The sequence below is a fragment of the Epargyreus clarus genome, unplaced genomic scaffold (assembly GCF_041222505.1).
Source record: "Epargyreus clarus isolate Ecla_fem2 unplaced genomic scaffold, WU_Ecla_fem_2.2 ptg000009l, whole genome shotgun sequence".
In the NCBI taxonomy this organism is placed as follows: Eukaryota; Metazoa; Arthropoda; class Insecta; order Lepidoptera; family Hesperiidae; genus Epargyreus; species Epargyreus clarus.
The window spans coordinates 5,036,139-5,055,276 of NW_027332217.1; the positions used below are offsets into that span (position 1 = coordinate 5,036,139).

At 35.9% G+C, this 19,138-nt stretch overlaps 1 protein-coding gene across 4 annotated transcripts in view; it reads right to left on the reverse strand.

Annotated features, from left to right (window-relative positions):
* Kdm3 (Lysine demethylase 3) overlaps positions 1-19,138 on the reverse strand; it is a 210,375-nt gene that overhangs the window by 1,794 nt on the left and 189,443 nt on the right. For 3 of the 4 annotated variants that reach the window (XM_073076467.1, XM_073076470.1, XM_073076469.1), the window contains 7 exons: positions 6,674-6,881; positions 4,141-6,255; positions 3,863-4,010; positions 3,332-3,462; positions 2,701-2,789; positions 1,095-1,308; positions 13-543 (listed from right to left, as the gene is read on the reverse strand). In XM_073076467.1, coding sequence (XP_072932568.1) covers positions 13-543; positions 1,095-1,308; positions 2,701-2,789; positions 3,332-3,462; positions 3,863-4,010; positions 4,141-6,255; positions 6,674-6,881 — 3,436 coding nt within the window. The remainder of the gene's footprint in view (positions 1-12; positions 544-1,094; positions 1,309-2,700; positions 2,790-3,331; positions 3,463-3,862; positions 4,011-4,140; positions 6,256-6,673; positions 6,882-19,138) is intronic. The other variant, XM_073076468.1, reaches the window with a different exon arrangement.

Sequence of the window (19,138 nt, forward strand, 5' to 3'; positions counted from 1 at the left end):
TGCAAAATTTACCTGGAAAGGCTTATAGTTGCCAGCGTGCATGGGATCCGTCAAGTGCAACAGCTTGCCGTCGCAGAGCCACGAGTGAGGTACATCGGGGTACAGCAGCTTGGACTCGGTGAGAGTCATGATGCGGATGGGCAGGTCGTCACGGCCGCGGCCGCTGCGGTCGTATCTCTTCACCACATTAGACAGCGCGAAGGGTTTCACTTCACCGTCGTCGTCCTTTTTCTCCTCCACAACGCTAGAGATGACATCATCGAGGATGTCGTTCTTGCTTTTCTTTTGCTTCTTCTTTGGCTGCGTTTCACCACCCTCCGGCGCGGGTCTAATGAGCAATTCCCGCAACGTCGAGAAGTTACCGCCCTCCTCAGAGTCCGAGGAACTCGAGTCAGATTTCTCCTCCTTGGTTTCAGTGTTCATCGGCATGTCGGAGAGCCAGCTCACTATTGAACTGGTGCTGGTCTTGCCGTTTTCCGATTTCACCGGCGAGGATCCATTCGTGGATGCAGCCTCTTCTTTGATTTCCTCCTTTTTAACATTCTATAGAAGGAAAAGAAAAAAATGTAATGTCAATAAACATAACATGTATTAAGGAAAATAAGTTATATTATAAGAATTTAATTTTAAACATTTTAATTGAATGCATGACATTCCTCGCTTTAGAAAAGTTAGATTAAATTTCTAGTTTTATTATATTAGGAAAAGAGTTACTGGTTTAAACTTCTTGTATATTTTATCACCAACATATTAAATGTGTTTAATATAGCCCCTAGATGTGTCACTGTGTTCAATGAAATCCTAATTATTCAGTATTTTTTTACAGACAGTCATGTATACAGTGTTAAGCGCTATTGTGTTCTGGTTTGAAGAGTGTGACAAGGGACTCCTCTCAGACGTTCCAGCTTAGTCCTAAGTGGTAAGGGTGCAACTGTGGCCGACCTCAGATAGGAATATCTTACGTTAATTACAGATGTCCGTGGGCAGCAGGAGCCACTCGCCATCAGGTGGCCTGCGTGCTCGTCTGCCACTCCCATATTATATAAAGAATATTTAAAGCTGCTACGAATACAAGTGTAAAGCTATCGCGTTACCTTCTGCAGCGCCTTGGCGAGCGTGGCCTTGGCGGCGTGTCGCAGCGCGGGGTCGGCGGGCGGCGCGCGGCCGCAGGCGCAGGGCGGCAGCGCGAAGGCCGCCCGCGCGCGGTGCGCCCGCGCCGCCGCCGCGCCCAGCGCGCCGCCCGCCGCGATCTGCGTCAGCAGCAGCCGCCGCGCCGGGTGCGTGCCGCCCGATGTGCACGTCAGCCAACTGTTGGGAGAAATACCGACACGTTAGTATTATTATTTAATTATGTTATCAGTGCCGCCTGACGTGCATGTCAGCTGGGGGAAACACGGACACGTTATTATATTTGTTTGACTATGTTGTTTGAATGTGTTATATGTCTTCCTGTTAGAAGGGAATTTTACCAAATAACGTTACCGATAAAAAATTACCGGATAAACTTCGAACCCACTTCAACTTGTTTAACTATGTAGATCATGCATTTTTTTTTAATTTACTTTGAATGGACTTTGTCGCTGGGCAAACATGTCATCCTGTAAATCCCACAATACGAAATAATGCATCCATCATAAGTAATTAATTATATGTACCACAATTTTACATAAATATAAATTACATATTTGTATAATATTTACTTTTTAAAAGATGCACTTTTGCACATATATGAAATTCATGATCATGATCACACATAAAGACACCCAATCCCAGTAATATTCAAAAATATTAGCGTAATGTAAACTAAGACTCGTGCTACATAAAACCGTTTCATTTCACCAAAATTGTTACTCACACAACAATTTTTAGCATTCCCAATTATACTTATGTCATATTATGCATTTTATTTCTTCTACTAAAAACAAGTTTATAATAACACAAAATCACGTCGTTTATATAGCGACAAACACGTATTCATTCGACTATAAATAAACTGAATATAATTGAAAGTCCACAATGATAACGCATAATAAATAAACAGTTGCCTAATAGTATTCTACCGTAATGTAACAATGAAACAATAATGTAAGCAGGAACTGAACTATTGTGTCCGAACTGCACTCGCCATGTGAACGCTCAATTGTTCACTGAATGAGGTAATTTAATGCTACATACTAATGATCATTCCATTCTATTGTCTATTAGCCTATTATATTCCAATTGTTACATAACAGATGTTAAAGATTACTAGGAATAGAACTTTTAATGTGATGCGCATAATAATGTATAATGTACTGTTACAATTTAGAATAATTGAACAGCGTTATTAATTAACCAACTTATATTTGTCTACATACCTATATATTAAGAATTTGGTTTTCATTGGTGAGTATATCATAGTCTTAATATATATATATGTGTTTCTGCTAACATTTACACTATATTTTCTGTTTTTACACACAGACGGTTCATATTCTAATCTTAGAATAGATGTGAATTCTAATCTTAGTTTCAAACACCAACTAATATATTTAGATTTTTGATTAATTTTAGGAATGAGTGCTCATCTTTGTGTGTTTAATGTTCACTGCGTTCACAAGACTGAGTATGTGGCGACAAGAATGTCGGCCTAATATTTGTATAAAAATCCTTTATACTTACTTCACTCTTATATCTAAATACCATAGATTAGATGCTTACCCAAAGGAATCTCTCTCTCCATTAGTGCTCGCATTTGGTGAATTACTAGCTTCATTGGTAGCGTTGGCCGCTTCACCGGATGTTCGGGACTAAAACAATAAAAAGGTACTGTTAGATGTTTGTTAAATCTTAGCTTTTCTTTAATACTCGATGGCAATACGACGACCATTCATATTGCTACAGTTACTAATCCCTTAATTATGTATTTTATTATATTCCTTCTTCAAAAGATTGAAAACAAATTGAGTCACACAAACTTTTATAAAATTTTAACACATTTGCATAAAACGACTTTTGGAACTGCTACCACGCCACTGCGGTGCTTTAGTACCTTCTCTAATCTTATAAGTGACTTGATTTACCAACATTCAATGTTTTTATCATATTGTATTTTATTATAATGTTCACACCTGGATTGAAATTGTACAGACTTATATAAAAATGTACATCATAATATGAATATGAGTTAACTCTCCTAATACTGATTTGGCTAATTTTATCGCGCGAGATCACAACTCATGTCAAACTACAACATTGAATCGAACATTAAAAGCAAGTTCTCTATTTTACAACTTGCATCAAACATTTAAGCGAGTTCTATTTTCGAGACTAAATGTAGACAATATAGTACCTTGTAGCAGTCGAGGCACACGACGAAGCCGCACTTGCCGCACGTCCAGTGGAAGTTGAACAGTGTGGTCTCGCACACGTCGCACATCTCGCGCACGCCCTGCACCACGCGCTTCCACGCTATCGTCTTGTCTGTACAAACAACAGATATTAACACATGTCGCTTGATATACAGTGTGATGTTTTCAAAATTAAGAGTAAGAATTAAGTAAGTGTTTTAGGAAGAGTTTTGACGTAAAAACTAACTTCGTATTAAACGTAAGTTTTCTTTTCGTAGTTTCCAGATTTCACTTCGATCGAAATTCATTTCGAAATCGATCATCATTCGAAAAAATCCTGTAGGAATGTGTTACCAGGTAGGAATGCTCCAAAACATAAAATCCCGGAAAGTAATGATAAATTGACAAAGTAAAGTAAAATACTATTTTAAGAAACTACAATTTCTTTAATACATTCTAATTTCTTTAATACTTAACGAACCAATTTATATTTTGCCCAGACAGATAAATCTTACTAAGAGTTTTATAATTACCTTCATTTAGATGGTGTGATTCCGCCTCTTTTTCTTGCTGCAACAGTTCACAGAACTGGTCTCCAATCTCCCGCAAAAGGAAGCAACTCATTTCAATATCCAACTCGGCGGCGCCGGCAGACGATGAAAGCCATAATTTCTTATCGTCCTGTTGAAAATGAATAAAATTAATTTTAATATTTAACTCAACAATTTCAAATAATAAACTTTTACGTTTTTGGTTGCTTTTAAAATAATATACGTTCAAAGGAAAAAAAGTTCTTACAAAATATATTTACCTCCTCTGCATCCTTGTAGGGGTCCGAAAACCCGGCTATAGCTAGTTGCCTGTTCTTGGCGTACTTCAGTCTTCGAAACGCGTAAAAGCGGCAGAATATGTTGGTCATGTCCTTGTCGCGCTGCGCGGGCGACCAGCGGCACTCGCGGCACTTGGCCAGGCGCGGTGCCACCTCGAAGCACGGTCCGCTCTGGAGAAAGGACTCGGTGCCGGTGCGCGCGCGGGCGGCGGACGGCGTGCGGCGCGGAGGCTCCTCGCGCCGCCGGCCGCCGCGCCCGCCGCCCCGCGCCCGGCGCCCGCGCGCTCGCCCGCCGCCGCGCTTGCCCGACGCGCTGCCGCTGCCGCTGCCGCTTCCACCCGAATCTGAATCCTTGTCGTCGCTCTCCTTGTCGCTCTCGCTCCCGCTCTCGGACGCCTTCTTCTTCTTCGGCTCGTCGCCGACCTTCTTCGTCGCGCCCTTTTTCCGCTTGGCCTTCGGCGGTTTCCTCTTCGGGGGAGTGTTCGACTCGCGATCCGAACTCGAGCTGTCCTCCTCGGCGTCGTCGATCCGCCCGTTCGGCTCCTTCGGTTTTCTGGGTTTCGAGGTTTTTCTGTTTCCCCGCTGGATCGACTTGGCCGCCACCGGCACCACTATGTTGGAGCTCGAGTCGTCGGGCTCGGAGGCCCGGCTGATCGCCATGGGAAGGGTGATGCAGGTGCCGCCGCCGCCGGAACAGTCTCCCTCGCCGATCGGCGCGGTTTCGTGCCGTTGAAGCCACGCTTTCTTTCCTAGGTGTCGAACGGGAGCTGAACCGTCGCGCGGACTAGGCGAGGCCACCTTGCCCGGAGTTTCGCCCTCGGCGACCGGAGTCACCGGGGGTGTGGCCGGGGGCGCGGGAGGAGTCGTCGTGGGCGGCGGGGCGGTTATGGGAGGTGACGAAGCTAGCGGAGGGACCGGCGTCGCCGGTGCGGGACTCGCCGCTGGGGTGATTTGAGGTGCTGGAGATGCCCCGGCGGCCTTCTCCGGGGTTTCCACGCTGCCGTCCGCCGATGGCACGCGGACGTCGCAGGGCGGGCCGGGCGCTTGCGGCGCGGGCTCGGAGCCGAGCGGCGTGCGGCCCACGCTCGCGGCTGCGGCTATTAAAGGTTCCGGAGCGGGACTTTCTAGTCGTCTACGCTTCGCGTCCGCTTCGGCCGTTTCGAACGGACATCGCCGCCTCGGTGACAATCTGTCGGGGTCGTCCCTCGACACGCCGAGATCCAGTGGTTGCGTTTGGCACGGGGAAGTGTTCGTGGCATCACCGTGCGCTCGAGGGGGCGGACGGGGTTCCGGTGTGCGGGAGTGCGCGACCGGGGGTGGACGCGTCCTCGGAGCGGGAGAATACGCAGACGGCGGTGGATAAGGTACGGGAGGAGGTTCAGCCTTAGAGAGTTGCATTGGTGGTTCCACGGCCACGGCGTAATGCGCGGGGCTCGGGGCATTACCCGGCTTGCCGTATATGTGCGGCGGTGCCGGGCTCGAAACCTTGGGTTTCGCGGGCGTCGCTTGGTAAAATGCAGCCGGCGACCGTTGGGGCGGCGGTTGATACAACCGTCGGTTCTTATCTTGAGCGGGAAGCGCCGCATGCGGCGATGTCTGTAACGCCGGATGCGGATGGGGAGGGGCGTGCGGCGACAGGCCGGTTCGGTACGGCCGCGAGGGAAGGTAATGCGGGGACGGTTCGCTCCGCGGCTTGCTGGGGTAAGGATGTTTCTGTTCTAGATGGATCTGTTTGGCGTCGTGTTTTACTATCACAGAATTCTTTTCAGGGACGAGGGGAGGCGGAGCGGGGAGGTGTTGATCCTTGAGCTTATCGTAACGGTAAGGGGGGTAATTGTAACTTGCAAAATTTGGTTCGCCCTTTGGGAGGCCAGGATGGCTAGGGGGTTTATCGGGCTTGGGCAGGGCATGTCGCGGCGGGTGCTGCGAGTGCGGTGCGTGCGGCCCATAGTCTGGCTGCTGCAGACGCTCGGGCGGGTGCCCCGGCGGAGAGTAGTACGCGCGGTCGGGCGCCCGTAACCGGTCGTGTTCCGCTCCCGCTGAGCCCCGATTCGGCGCCAGACTATTGATCAGCGACCACGACATACTGCGCTCTCGCTATGAAATAAAAAAACAAGAAGTTAGCGATAAGGTGGTGTGTCTAGCTATAAAATTAGTGTAATTTGGACTTTTCTAGCAACAACTGAATTTCCAAATAGTACTGTGTAGGCGAAAGGGCCATAAGAGCAAATTTTATACTAATAAATAATTATTAAGTAAGTACACATCTACTAATCTGTTCCGGTCTAAAGAGCAATACATACTGTCACACTAACCCCTTAAAATTAGTCAAATACAACATCACATGTGACTCACTTAGGTTTCGTTCCATCTATTAAGGTGATGACTTTAGATGTTTATCAGGTTCAGTAAGTACTTATCAAACAGAATGCATGCCCTTTTACTACTTCCATATCATAATAAAAATATATGACTTGAAAGTTTAAGACCTCAAAATTACTAAATAAATTCAAACCTTTTGGTTAGCTACCCTGAAAGATTCTTCAAAATGCCTTGAAACTAGTTTGGAGGCGGCATCCTGTTCTCTCCTCTCCTTCTCTTCTCGTTCTTGCTTTTCCCTCTCGCGTTCTCTCTCCCTCTCCCTTTCCCTTTCTATCCGTTCTCTCTCCTTTTCCTTCTGCTGCTTTTCCAATAATTCTCGTTGCTCCTGTTCCCTCCTCTCCCTGTAACAATGAAATAAGACTATTAAGAAACAATTAATACCTACTTACAATTGTAAAATTAATACTAAATAAATAATAATTTATTATAAGAAATTCCATACCAATATTACCAATATATAAAATAATAATGACCTTACAATAACCTTGTTTTTTAAGTACCAAATGATTTTTTAAGAACAATACTTCCACATGTTTGCCAAATAATATGTTTAATTAAACATTGTGTTTCATAAAAATACATATTAATTATACTTTACCTACATAAATGGATATTGTTTTGAAACTTACATTTAAAACTCATTTTAATGTCTCAAATTTTCAATATCATTACATTTAGCATATACAATTCATATTTATTTCAAGCATATCTAAATTAGAAACATTAATTGGTACAAGATCAATATAATATAATAAAATTACTGTAAAGCTTTGGGTACGTATAGGTAGTCACGTGAATAATATCAATATCTCTTACAGAAATATTTCCTACCTATTTCATAAGAATGTCTAATACGAACCTGTTTATCGCGAATCCGTTATACGTTTATTATCGCGTTTGATTCAACAACGTTATCATTTAAATAATCTCTTCCGTTTCACTTTTATCAACAATATCCAAACAATAACCATTATAAACGCATGACAAATTATTGACATTCGCGATTAGTGATGCAAATAACCTAGTGTAGCGAATCGATTCGGTCAATCGAATAAAGAATCGAATTTCAAATGCGTAGCAAACGGCCATGCTTAAAAAATGAAACCGGTTTTATTGAATTTACGACTGAGAGGATAACGAACGTAAATGAAAATTAAACAACAAAAGTTGTGCAATAATGGTGACGTGATTTGTGCGAATTCAAATGTTACTTTAGATGCATATAGCATTTTTTTTTATAAAACTTCAAAACTGAAACAATTGATAAACAAACAAGGTTACGTTTTATATCTCGAGTACTACTGTAGGTTAATAATACCAGCTGAGCTGACATTTCAAGGTCACCGTAATACAGATTGCAACTGATTATTATGCTGTCTGCACTAACAGGATAACCGACAAAACGACCTTTATTTGTAGAATAAGGCATTTTTTGTTGCCAAGTGCACAGTAGGTCATATTTAAATGACTACAAACCGTAACGTAGATTATTTTTTTTTTTTTTTTTTATAATATAAGAGTAGCAGACGAGCATGCAGTCCACCTGATGGTAAGTGGCTACTGCCGCCCATGGATATCTGTAATCAACCCCAGATAGGATTAGATATTCCTACCTGAGGTCGGCTACACATGCGCCGCTAACCCCTGAGGACTAAGCTGGAACGCCTCGGAAAAGTCTGTCTCCCATACCACACCCTTCAAACCGGAACACAGCAGCGCCTAACACTGCTGTTATTAGGTAGAAATAGGTGTGGCGGTGGTGCCGCCGGAGTCGAACCACAAAGGGTTCTACCACCTTCACAAATACATGTCATAATTAAGTATATATGTGTATGTTTATATTATGTGTATATATTATTGTATATATGTGTATGTTTATATTATGTGTATATATTATTGTATATATTTTGTGTATGTATTTGTATATATTTATATGTCTATGATATATATCTTTCCTTATCCATTTTGTGCACATTATATTTGCTATCATATAAATTTTCCGACCATAGGGGCTGCTGGAAGAAATTTCAGTTTGGAATAAGTAGTCCTCTGTAGTCTGTACTATATTTCTTTATAATGCTCTTTATTTTATTATGTTTCTGTGTACACAAATAAATAAATAAATAAAATACATTTTTGAGCATTACTACTAACGGAACTACTCATTCACGAATATGAGAATTAGCCAATAAAGCCAAGATTTAAATAAAAAAGTTATTTAATAATCTACAATATTTATTAAGATCATTTATTTATTTTCATCTTTAATACCTACTTGTTTCGATAAAGCTTGCCGAAATATCGATATTCGATGTGTACAAATATTATTGATACATGTTTCGCCGCTAGATGACGCTATGTTAGCAGACTACCAACAATCTATGGTTTTTGGAGAGAACTTTAGATAATTATGAGACATTTAATATTTTCATATTCCTCAGTTTAATTATTGGCCTCTTTTTTCTATATTGTATCTCTTCTTTTTTGTATTAACAACATACATGGTTTTATATACATCTTTTAATATAAAACTACAAAACAAAGCTTCAGTACCATCAATTTGATACCGGAATTGCGTCCAAAACGTTTAGTATTGGTGTTTAATTAATTAAATTAGACGATATGTTTAAAAAATATAAGTTAAATATAGATTTGCAGTGATAATAAAAGCGTGTTAAAAACGGAATATAAATTTAGTAGGTAGGTAGTAAATATCCGTATAACATCATAACTAGATAAAAATGCAGCTACAAATAAATACTTAATAATAGGAATACTGTACTAAAAATAGTATTTCTTAAAAATCATAACCAATTGTCTGGTTAATCGTATTTTTATACAGTAACTTGACAAAAAGCTATTAATAATAATATACAGATAGAACATTACTTATAACAATCGTGGCATAGTACAATAACAATCCTTTGTTCGCCTTATCCATTGTTAAAGGCTTTAAAGAATTTTAATGTCTTATTGAGTTCATTCTTAGTAGTTTCAAGGTCTAGTGTAGAGATTTATCATTGAAAAATTTCGTAGTAAGTATTTATGAGGTAGTTTTGTACATTTTCTAAGCTAAATTTACAAAATATTTTCTAACACTTCACGGCACAACGGCACATGATTTTGAGATTATTTTGTATGTTGTTGAACGGGATTTCTCCAATGTTTGTAAAGTAGAATTTGGGTCGTTTTATGAGGAGGAACCATAAATGTTACTACTGAGTTCCATAATAATCTTTTCTGCAATTGCATTGAAATGTTTTCAGTTTTATACTTATATTAATATCGTATTGCATTATGCCTGAATGCAATATACACGGATACAACATACATACAAATCATGTATGATATATATATTTTTTCAATTTTTATTAATTTTAAAATATAATTGATAAGTTGATAAGTTGATCCATACACATAACGATCGAGGTTATAGTACAAATCTAGCTATTAAAGTCTATAAATCAATCTATTATTCGGTATATAGTTAACACATTCCAGTAAAAAATACTAAATAAAGTGTTATTTCAAGGCCTTTCAGTCTGAATTCATAAAAAATATTCAAGTGTGACTAATTTAAAAAAAATATTTCTTTTGTATCACTGCGGTCCATGAACTAGAGATAATTGTAAAACAATTCCTGACCCATATTTCCTCCGGAAACTAATTGTCGCATTTTAATATCTGAATTCCAAGTAGGTATTCCTTCATGTGTATAATCATTCAACATAAAAAAACGGCACTTTTCAAGGTAAAATCTCGGGACTATATGACCTACATTCGTTATTTGGGAAATGAATGAACATGTCTTTATAAAAAAGTAAGTTTTCTTAATTATAAGAGAAACATAAGTTTTTTAAAGACTGTTTTTTATTTTGGTATCACCAATAGGGTTTTTGGTGACAAAAAATACATTGTCTTTGAAAGTATTCATCTCATCTCAGACTATAAGAAATTTTCAACAACAAGATATTTAAGGATGTTCTAAATTTTAACATGAAGTGTTCATAATAAATTATGACTATGAATGGAATGAAACTAAAAAATGTGTGTAACGGTATTATTAGCAGATGACGATAAGATTAAGCTAAGCAGGTAATGAATCAGACATGGGCATTAGAACATTACTGGATCACGATACAAATATTTACATTTATATGTAGCACTTTGATATAGCAGAAATAAATTCGAAATGGAAATAAAATAAGCGACAAAGAGCTATGATTAATAATAATAATACAAATCATTATTCCATTTCCAGCAAGTACGTGCAAGGTAAATATTTAACCAATTTACTTACGCATGTAAATACGTCTTTTATTTGTCTTTTGATGACTAAACTCATTCATTGAACTTCACAAATAATAGCAATGAGAACATTGACCGCAAAGTATTAATTTCGCGGTAACCGCATATCAGTGCGTGTCGCAATATCCATATACCTAAAATGGTAATATTACGAAGGTATTTGTGAGTGAAATTTAATCTGTTGTTTATGGTTGAATAGTGCATTATCAGTTGAACTATTTATTGACGATGTTAGACATTATAAGTTACAAAGGTCACTACATCGTTGTGTAGTGAATAAGATACGTAACTCTTTTTATCTAACTAAGATTTTTTTTAAATTGTTTCAAAATTGTTTGCTGTAATATGGATTTGTTTAGTCGTCGTCAATTCATCCTCAGACTGAGAAGGGTTTAGAACATGTCAACGATGCTGATCAAGTAAGAATTGGTCGACTTACATACTTACATAGACACACATCTTTGAAAACTTTTTTAAAACTCGGCGTGTAGGTTTGCTCGCGATGTTTCGCTTCAGAAAGTTTGTGATTAACCAATACGTGAAAATTAACGACAGATTAGGACTTTTCTTGCCATTATTGTTTAGCTACGTACAGTTTTATTTAAAAAAAAATACTGCCTGATTGGCTGCAATTGAGCAAATTAAGAATTAAGTTATATAACATCGTCGTAAGAGGCTGCAACATTACTAAATAGGTTTGGTCCCTATTATTCAATCAATCGAGTTTGAATAAATGATATTTGAAATCGAATTTGATACAATGTGACCGTAAATTTATTTAGCTTGTGTATAATATACAACGTATAAAAAATAAATGTATCTATGCTAAGTAGGATCAGCGTCAGGTACTGGTTTAATTTTTGATAATAGATATTAATTTTACAACAAAAACCGGCTTAGATATATCCATTATGTGTACACTTTTATTCCACAAATGAACTCCATTTCAAAAGCAAGAAGTACCCTCAAAGGCATTCTTCGGCATTGCTATCGTCATATACATGAGTCTAATCTATGAACATAAGTATATAAAAGCGTTCTCAGAAACGGGGTTTACGTGATCAATTGATAAAACCATAACATAGAAACTGCGATAAAGAAATGGTATGGAATTTCCAGGAGCATTATTTTCATGGTTATATTTTTATCTTAAATACTAATTTCCTTAATAGCACAAATCGTACTTTCGATTAATTTTCAACTTTCAGGTAGTCAAAAGTAAAAAGTTTCTGTTTAAGTTATTGACCTAAATCTACTTCTGCATAGATCTAATATGAATAAGAAGCACACTTATCACATTCGTGTATAGGAAACCAACAGTTACAACACACACTAACATTCTTATTTATAAATATGTAATAACAACTTAGAATGTCGTTGCGTTTATGTTTAAATTTATATCCTGAAATTTTCAAAATAGTATTAAATGTAAATAAAAGGCAACAAAGATAGGTATTATTATTAATAGTTTTGTACAAGAAAAATTGTGTCTGGAAACAGTTATAAAGGTCTTAGTTGCTTTATATGTTTAAAATCCTATTTAGGTATGATAGGTGCTTAAGTTTTTTTCTGAACTGAACAGGAGGTTTTAAAAAAAACAAACAAAATAAAAACAAGCGGCTGCGCATTGGAAAAAATTCAAACTCAGCCTATGTGTACAACTTTACGATATACTTAATTTATTTACAACTATCAGTCCATAACATGTTTCCGCGTTAGAGTTTTAAAAAGTAGAAAAACCTCTGGAATATTCGCACATAATATCAGGCTAATTGTGTTCAATATGTACAAACCAGAATATCGGAAAATTAAGTGACGTAAATGTAATACCTCACACATAAAAAGTTCACATTCTCAACATTCACTAAATCTACGATTGCACGTAATCACAAGCAAAGTGCTAATCGTGAGTCATAACAGGTTTTACTAGGTTTTATCTACTTTTTGGCGTCTAAGAATTTTACAAAAAAGAGAACTAAATAAGCAACATATTACACGACTACGTATTTTCGTGATATAAAACTTCTTTCTACTAACAATACAGTTTTTTGAACTAAAGATGTAAAGAAATGTCCTATAGACAAATATACGAGAAGATATCATGGAAGAACACAAGAAGGAATTTCAAGAGGAAAACTATTCATCAAATATGTTAATCTTAATTCCTAGCATTGAATATGAATTTGATTAAATGGTGTTTGATAAAGGCCGGTTTGGGTTAAAGCGCAAAGGAAAAAGTATTTATAGATATGACACGAAACAAGAATGAACATAATTAACATTTTTTATTGAATTGTTATTCACACAACTGTTTTAAAGGAATTTTACAAGGAAAATCCGAATCAAGGTTTTTATAAAGATAATTCCTTTGATGATCTAATCCTTATCAATTCAAGCATAATATTCCAGGAAATTTATTAAGGATATCATATTTTTAATACGTTCCACTTTTAATTTCAGAAGATCTATTTAAGCGATTATAATTGCATCGATGCAAAAATATGCAAATTAGTATTTTTATATTGTGGTATTTAAAATGCTAAGGTACCTCACCTTGGGAAAGTAAGCTACGTAAAATTTTAAAGTTAATGTATTGAGATCATTTAGGCAACAATACATCTTCAAATTTTGTACAGGCCATCATTGTTTAACACCTAAATGTTTAACACCTACTCACCACTGATAAGCATTTGGTTTCTCCTAAGCAGTTCTGTGAATTCATAGCTTAAAATAAAACATATTCTTAGGTCTTTATACCATTTTAAAGTTTGATTTATACTTGTAGACCATTGTGGAGGTTACGAAATGCAAAATTTCATATTGTACTCTAAGCACTTAGTAGAATCAGTGGGTATAAAAATACCTAATATTCCTAACCTAACCCAACCTTGTATCCTAAAATTGTCATCGGAAATGTCTATGATCAGTATGCGAATGATTCATCCTTAATAAATCATTCCCATTCGTAAATAATTCGCAATAACAATTTTTAATAGAGAAGTAAATTTTACAGAAAAAATGCAAGTTTCTTTTGCAAGCTTACAAATAGTAAATTCTTAGTATTCCCCAAGATGTAGGCCAAGTAGAAATTATTTCCTACTGCTCTACTATTCTTAGAAGTTTATACAACTAATTTAGTCCCGGAATAGATTTAATCTGATAAACCGTGAAAGTTAATAGTTTAAGAATGGAATAAAGTATTCTGTTATGTTCGGGAGCTATTATTAAATCGTGTTTAAAGTAAGACATGATTTTTTTTAAAACAATAGTTACTATACTTAAGATATCGACACCCGGCCAGACAGTCATCATCAGATGAGAGTTGTTCAGGGTTGAGATGTTCGTGTATTCGTCTTAATTCACGATACAGGTAATCCTAGTGTGGCGCTGTGAGTGTAGAAAGCATCATTTATAAGTTAATAAAACAAAAATAGTAATCACGACTATGAAGGTGTCAATTTATAACGCTTGACAATAAATTAATGTCCTATCTCCAATTCTCATTTAATTCTTGACCGTTTACATCTGGAGAAATTTATTTCAAGGAAATAATTCAGACAAAAACCTCGAACTTAGTGCAGATAACGATCATATTTTATACATATTTTCACATTACACTATAAATTCTTTTAGACATTAATAATCGCCTAGAATTTTTCAATGTAAAAAAACTGATCGTCGCATTATTTTTAGCTTAATTGTTCTTATGAGTTTATTTTGTAGGTCCATTAATTTCTTGTGATGGTATATTGCTGTTAGTTTACTTAGTTGCGTTTTCTCTGTTGCCATGTCTAAGAATAATTCGAATTAAAATCATTATATGTGTCGTACTGCCAAGAAGTATATTTGTAAATATTTAGTACCTACATTTGTAATATTAACAACGACACTACATCTGTTTAATATATCTAGCGTTTAATTATTCCATAAGATTTGAACTCATTCTAAAGAAAATTAAATAACCAAAAGGGACCAAGCCCGCTTGGGGCCACGAATAGTGAAGGCACGGTCAAAGGAATCTTTATTTATTTTATTTTCAACAAAACTAACCGAATTACATTAACTGTACTTTCATGAAACCTTTTTATTGTTTCATATATTTGAATAGTAGACATTTATATAACTTAAGAAATCAAAACGCACGGCTGTGCATTGGACAAATTTTATAGATATTTAATGGAAACCTGGTTATTCACAAAGTTGCAGAATGTTACTGAAATGTGTCGATAATTCCCTAAGGTCTTTTAGTATATTGGTCCCATGGCATAGATGTTTTAATACTATTATAATTGAAATTTGTACAAAGGTTAGCTTTTTTTCTTTAGATTCGGATTATCTTGTTATCCTGAGGCTGAGACATTATATGTAAACTCAAACAGTGCACAAAAAGCAAACAAAATCTTCTTTTCAAAATAATCTTTAAAGGAAATGTCTCGTAACAGGAACACGTGAAATGCTATTGAAAGAATAACATTGCGTCAGAGCTCCTAAACTAATGAATTAAATAAGGCCAGAGTTATAGCTTTATATTTACCTACATTAAATATTATGGCTGTGCATTTATATATTTATGTATTTTTAAACAAACTGACTTACGTCGTGAGTAATGGTAAAAATAAACAACAGGATGTTCCGGGACTCAAGTATAACTTAACATAACTTTACGACAAACAAGGAAGAAGGAAATAATGGAGCCTGATACTATAGTCTTCATTTTTTTGTACGTTTTCTACAATAATATACTTAATTACAAAATAGTGACATAAAAAAAATATATACTCTATACGTTTCTTATAGCTCAGGGCAGATAATTATCTACTAAAAATAAAACCATTTAGGAGACCTAATAACAAAAATGTAAACTCTATCTTACCACATTTTTACGAAATGCTACATTAAAATTCACTGAAAGTGGTATAAGTAAATGATATCGATTTTTTTAACCTTTGGTGCATTCATTGCGAATTCCAAAATAATTGTTCATGAAACAGAGTTGGCAAATAAACATTTCACATTATATCCATAAAGATTCTACGTTTACCTTAACAATATATAAATAAGTAACCTTCATCACAATAAATGATTATTGTAACTAACGTTATCATAAATAATTCATTACAATTACATATATCACTTGTAATGAATTATTTAATGAATATTTATAACCCTAACAAAAAATAATAGATATGAAGATAAATATATACAAATTAAAGTAATTAAGAGATCTTATAACACTAAAATAGAGTTTTTTTTATTATTGGAAAAACAAAAAAACATACAGACGGAATAAATAAAAAATGTACTTCTTTTATACCTGCATAGTTTATAACTATGTATATCGCTTTGAGTTTAGACACACTATTAGAAACTATACATATCAGCACCATTCGAATCATCAAGCCACCCTCATTTTATATTCCCTGGGCAAATGTAGGAATGATTACGTCAGTGCGATTGAATCGCACCACTCGCCAAAGATTCAAAACTTGAATCAGACACGTGGCAAGTCACCAGAAACCGGTTTGGGCATTCCTTTTAATACCACGTGCGAGATATAGAGGCACAAGCTTCATTTCGATTCAATACCATAGCGTTAGTATATCAGATTCTTTAAAAATTAATGTTGGAATGAATACCCGGAATAGGTAAAGTACTTAAACTTTTATAATTTCAAATAAAACGTAAAGTACGGAATGAGAAATAACACCATATTATAAGCAATAAGGTCACGTCAGTTATTGTATGGAAACAATACGAGAGAGAACAATTCCCACGAGTCCCATAGACACGCCCGCGTCTGTATTATACGAATACGGAATAACAGAACAACATTGTTACTTTATGTAGATGACTCACATAAATCTGTGCATATTGACATTTCTCCATAAATAACAACTTTTGACAATGTTCCAATAATTGTGGATCAAATAACATGAAATTGCTATTTGAACAGCTCATGGAAAACCCGAAAAATTATCATCAGCACTAAAGCCATAAATTGTTTATCTTATTAATATTCGATTATTTATGAACAAAAACATGCGACAAAATGAGCAATACACGATGCAATAAAAATGCAACCGACAGAATTATTTTAGTAATGTTTATCGTAGTATCTTTAATGAAAGATGCGGTACTAACTGAAATTGGAATTTTCCAATTTTTCGCAATATATGCGATACTCATGTAGTGTGCGATAAAATTAATTATTTATTTTGATAAATATAAATTATGTATTCTTGGAATTACTGCATAACTTCATATTAATAGACAATGTTCAGTGATTTATGCTCATTAAACACGTTAATAGGCATTATCTAATTCCTTGTTTAAATAAATAAAGCACTTTTGATTATTTATTCAAGCTAAAACTATTTAGACATATTTTACTGTGTTTAGTCTTATATAAATACACACTTCGTTTCAGTTAATAGACATGTTTAAACACAATAAGCGACAACCATCTCTCTTTTGTGTACGAACAATTTTACTTTGTAAAGCTTTATGTAAAAATCAACCTTTTTTAACTACATTGTTATTTCCATCAAAATATTCCACCTCCACACGTATAACCCTGAATGGCTGGTAACGTTTTCAAGTGGCGATACAACTTGTTAGGACGTTCGTACACGTACGATATCAGTATACCGTGTTGCATAACGGTGTGATACAATGCAATGTCGACTAACGTATCTACGCCGGTTATGGTTATAGGTGAACACTGTATTATAATTGTATGCTGACAACCACACTTATTTGTAACGAGTTTCTCGTGCAGATCCGCATACACGCACCCACGTGCACTTTTTATTCATATATAAGTTAACTAAAACATTTTAAATTTGTGCACGAATTTGCTTTTGACATTCCATGGCTATAGTATAATCTAGTAAAACCGGTTTAATAACCTCCACGTTTAAGTCACACAAAATTCATACTCAAGGATAACACATACACAAATAACATCTAAAAATACAGCTTTTTATTTTTAGTGATGTGTTGCTATTTTAACGTTCCGAAATATTTTCGTTATAAAATAAACAGTAATTTTGCCCTATTTAATGTAGTAAAATACCAATGCTGTGCCAATAACTTCTATACATTATTATAATATGTGCACCCGACGCAACAAGAGTTCAAAATTAGTCCTTCGCGCTGCCGTGCATATTTTAGAAACACATAATTTTTAAAAACGACCTGATTTACAATATTGTAGGTCATATTTATTGAAATTTCTTATAAATTTTATAAATAAAGGAAGTTTCTGTAATTACAAGTTCACAAGTAAATATATTCAAATTATCTTGAGCTTATTAACATCGTTCTTTAACATTTAAAATGAATTTTGTTTGGTGATATTTATCACAGGTCATAACTACCAGCTGATATTCATTATAATGACACAAAAATACTAGTAAATGGAAAATGTACTTTATTGTAATACATATAAGAACATATATTATCTACAGTGTAAACTCTTTATAACGTCATTCTCTATAACGAAAAACTCTCTATAACGTAGAAATAAGTTCAATTGGTTGGTTTACATTAAAACCCATACATTGATTCACTCTTTATAACGCAACAGTCACTCTCTATTACGAAGATATACGTTCATATTTAGACGAGAACAATATTTTTACACTGGAATTGTTTTATAAGCAGCTAAAAAACTAATCTTTTGAGGTGCCGAAAGTTTTAAGAAAGATTACGGGGTTCATAAACGGCCGTTTTGCTTTTGTTCTTGTTATTTGCCTTAACACGTGTGCCATTATTCTTAGATTACATTGTCTGCAGGAATTTGTCTGTCTAAGTTACTATACATACCATGGTCACCTATCGCGTATTATCAGTTGTAAATCAACTTTGAAATTGTCAAGATGGCCAGTAAGCATTAAAGAAACGAAAAAGTGTGACAGAAATGATTGCAATTGGTTTTGGGTTGATTTTTTCTCCTCCCTCCCTATAACGAAAACTCTTTATAACGAATAAATATGCTCGGTCCCTTGAAATTCGTTATAAAGAGTTTACACTGTATTTTAATCTCGGTCAAGGTCACGTAAAAATACAAATAAATTTTAATAATTTAAAAATAAATTGCTTTATCTTTTTCAAGTGCTTCCGTGTCACGCACAATAATATTTTAATAATGAACTTTAGGGCTTTATGGTGCAGGCAAGAGATAAAACTTTGCCGTAAACATCAATCATGCATTGTAACTTGCTCGATATATTACCATGCGTCTGTTTTATCTGCAATTGCTCTGCAATCAGCTGATACAAGCACATTG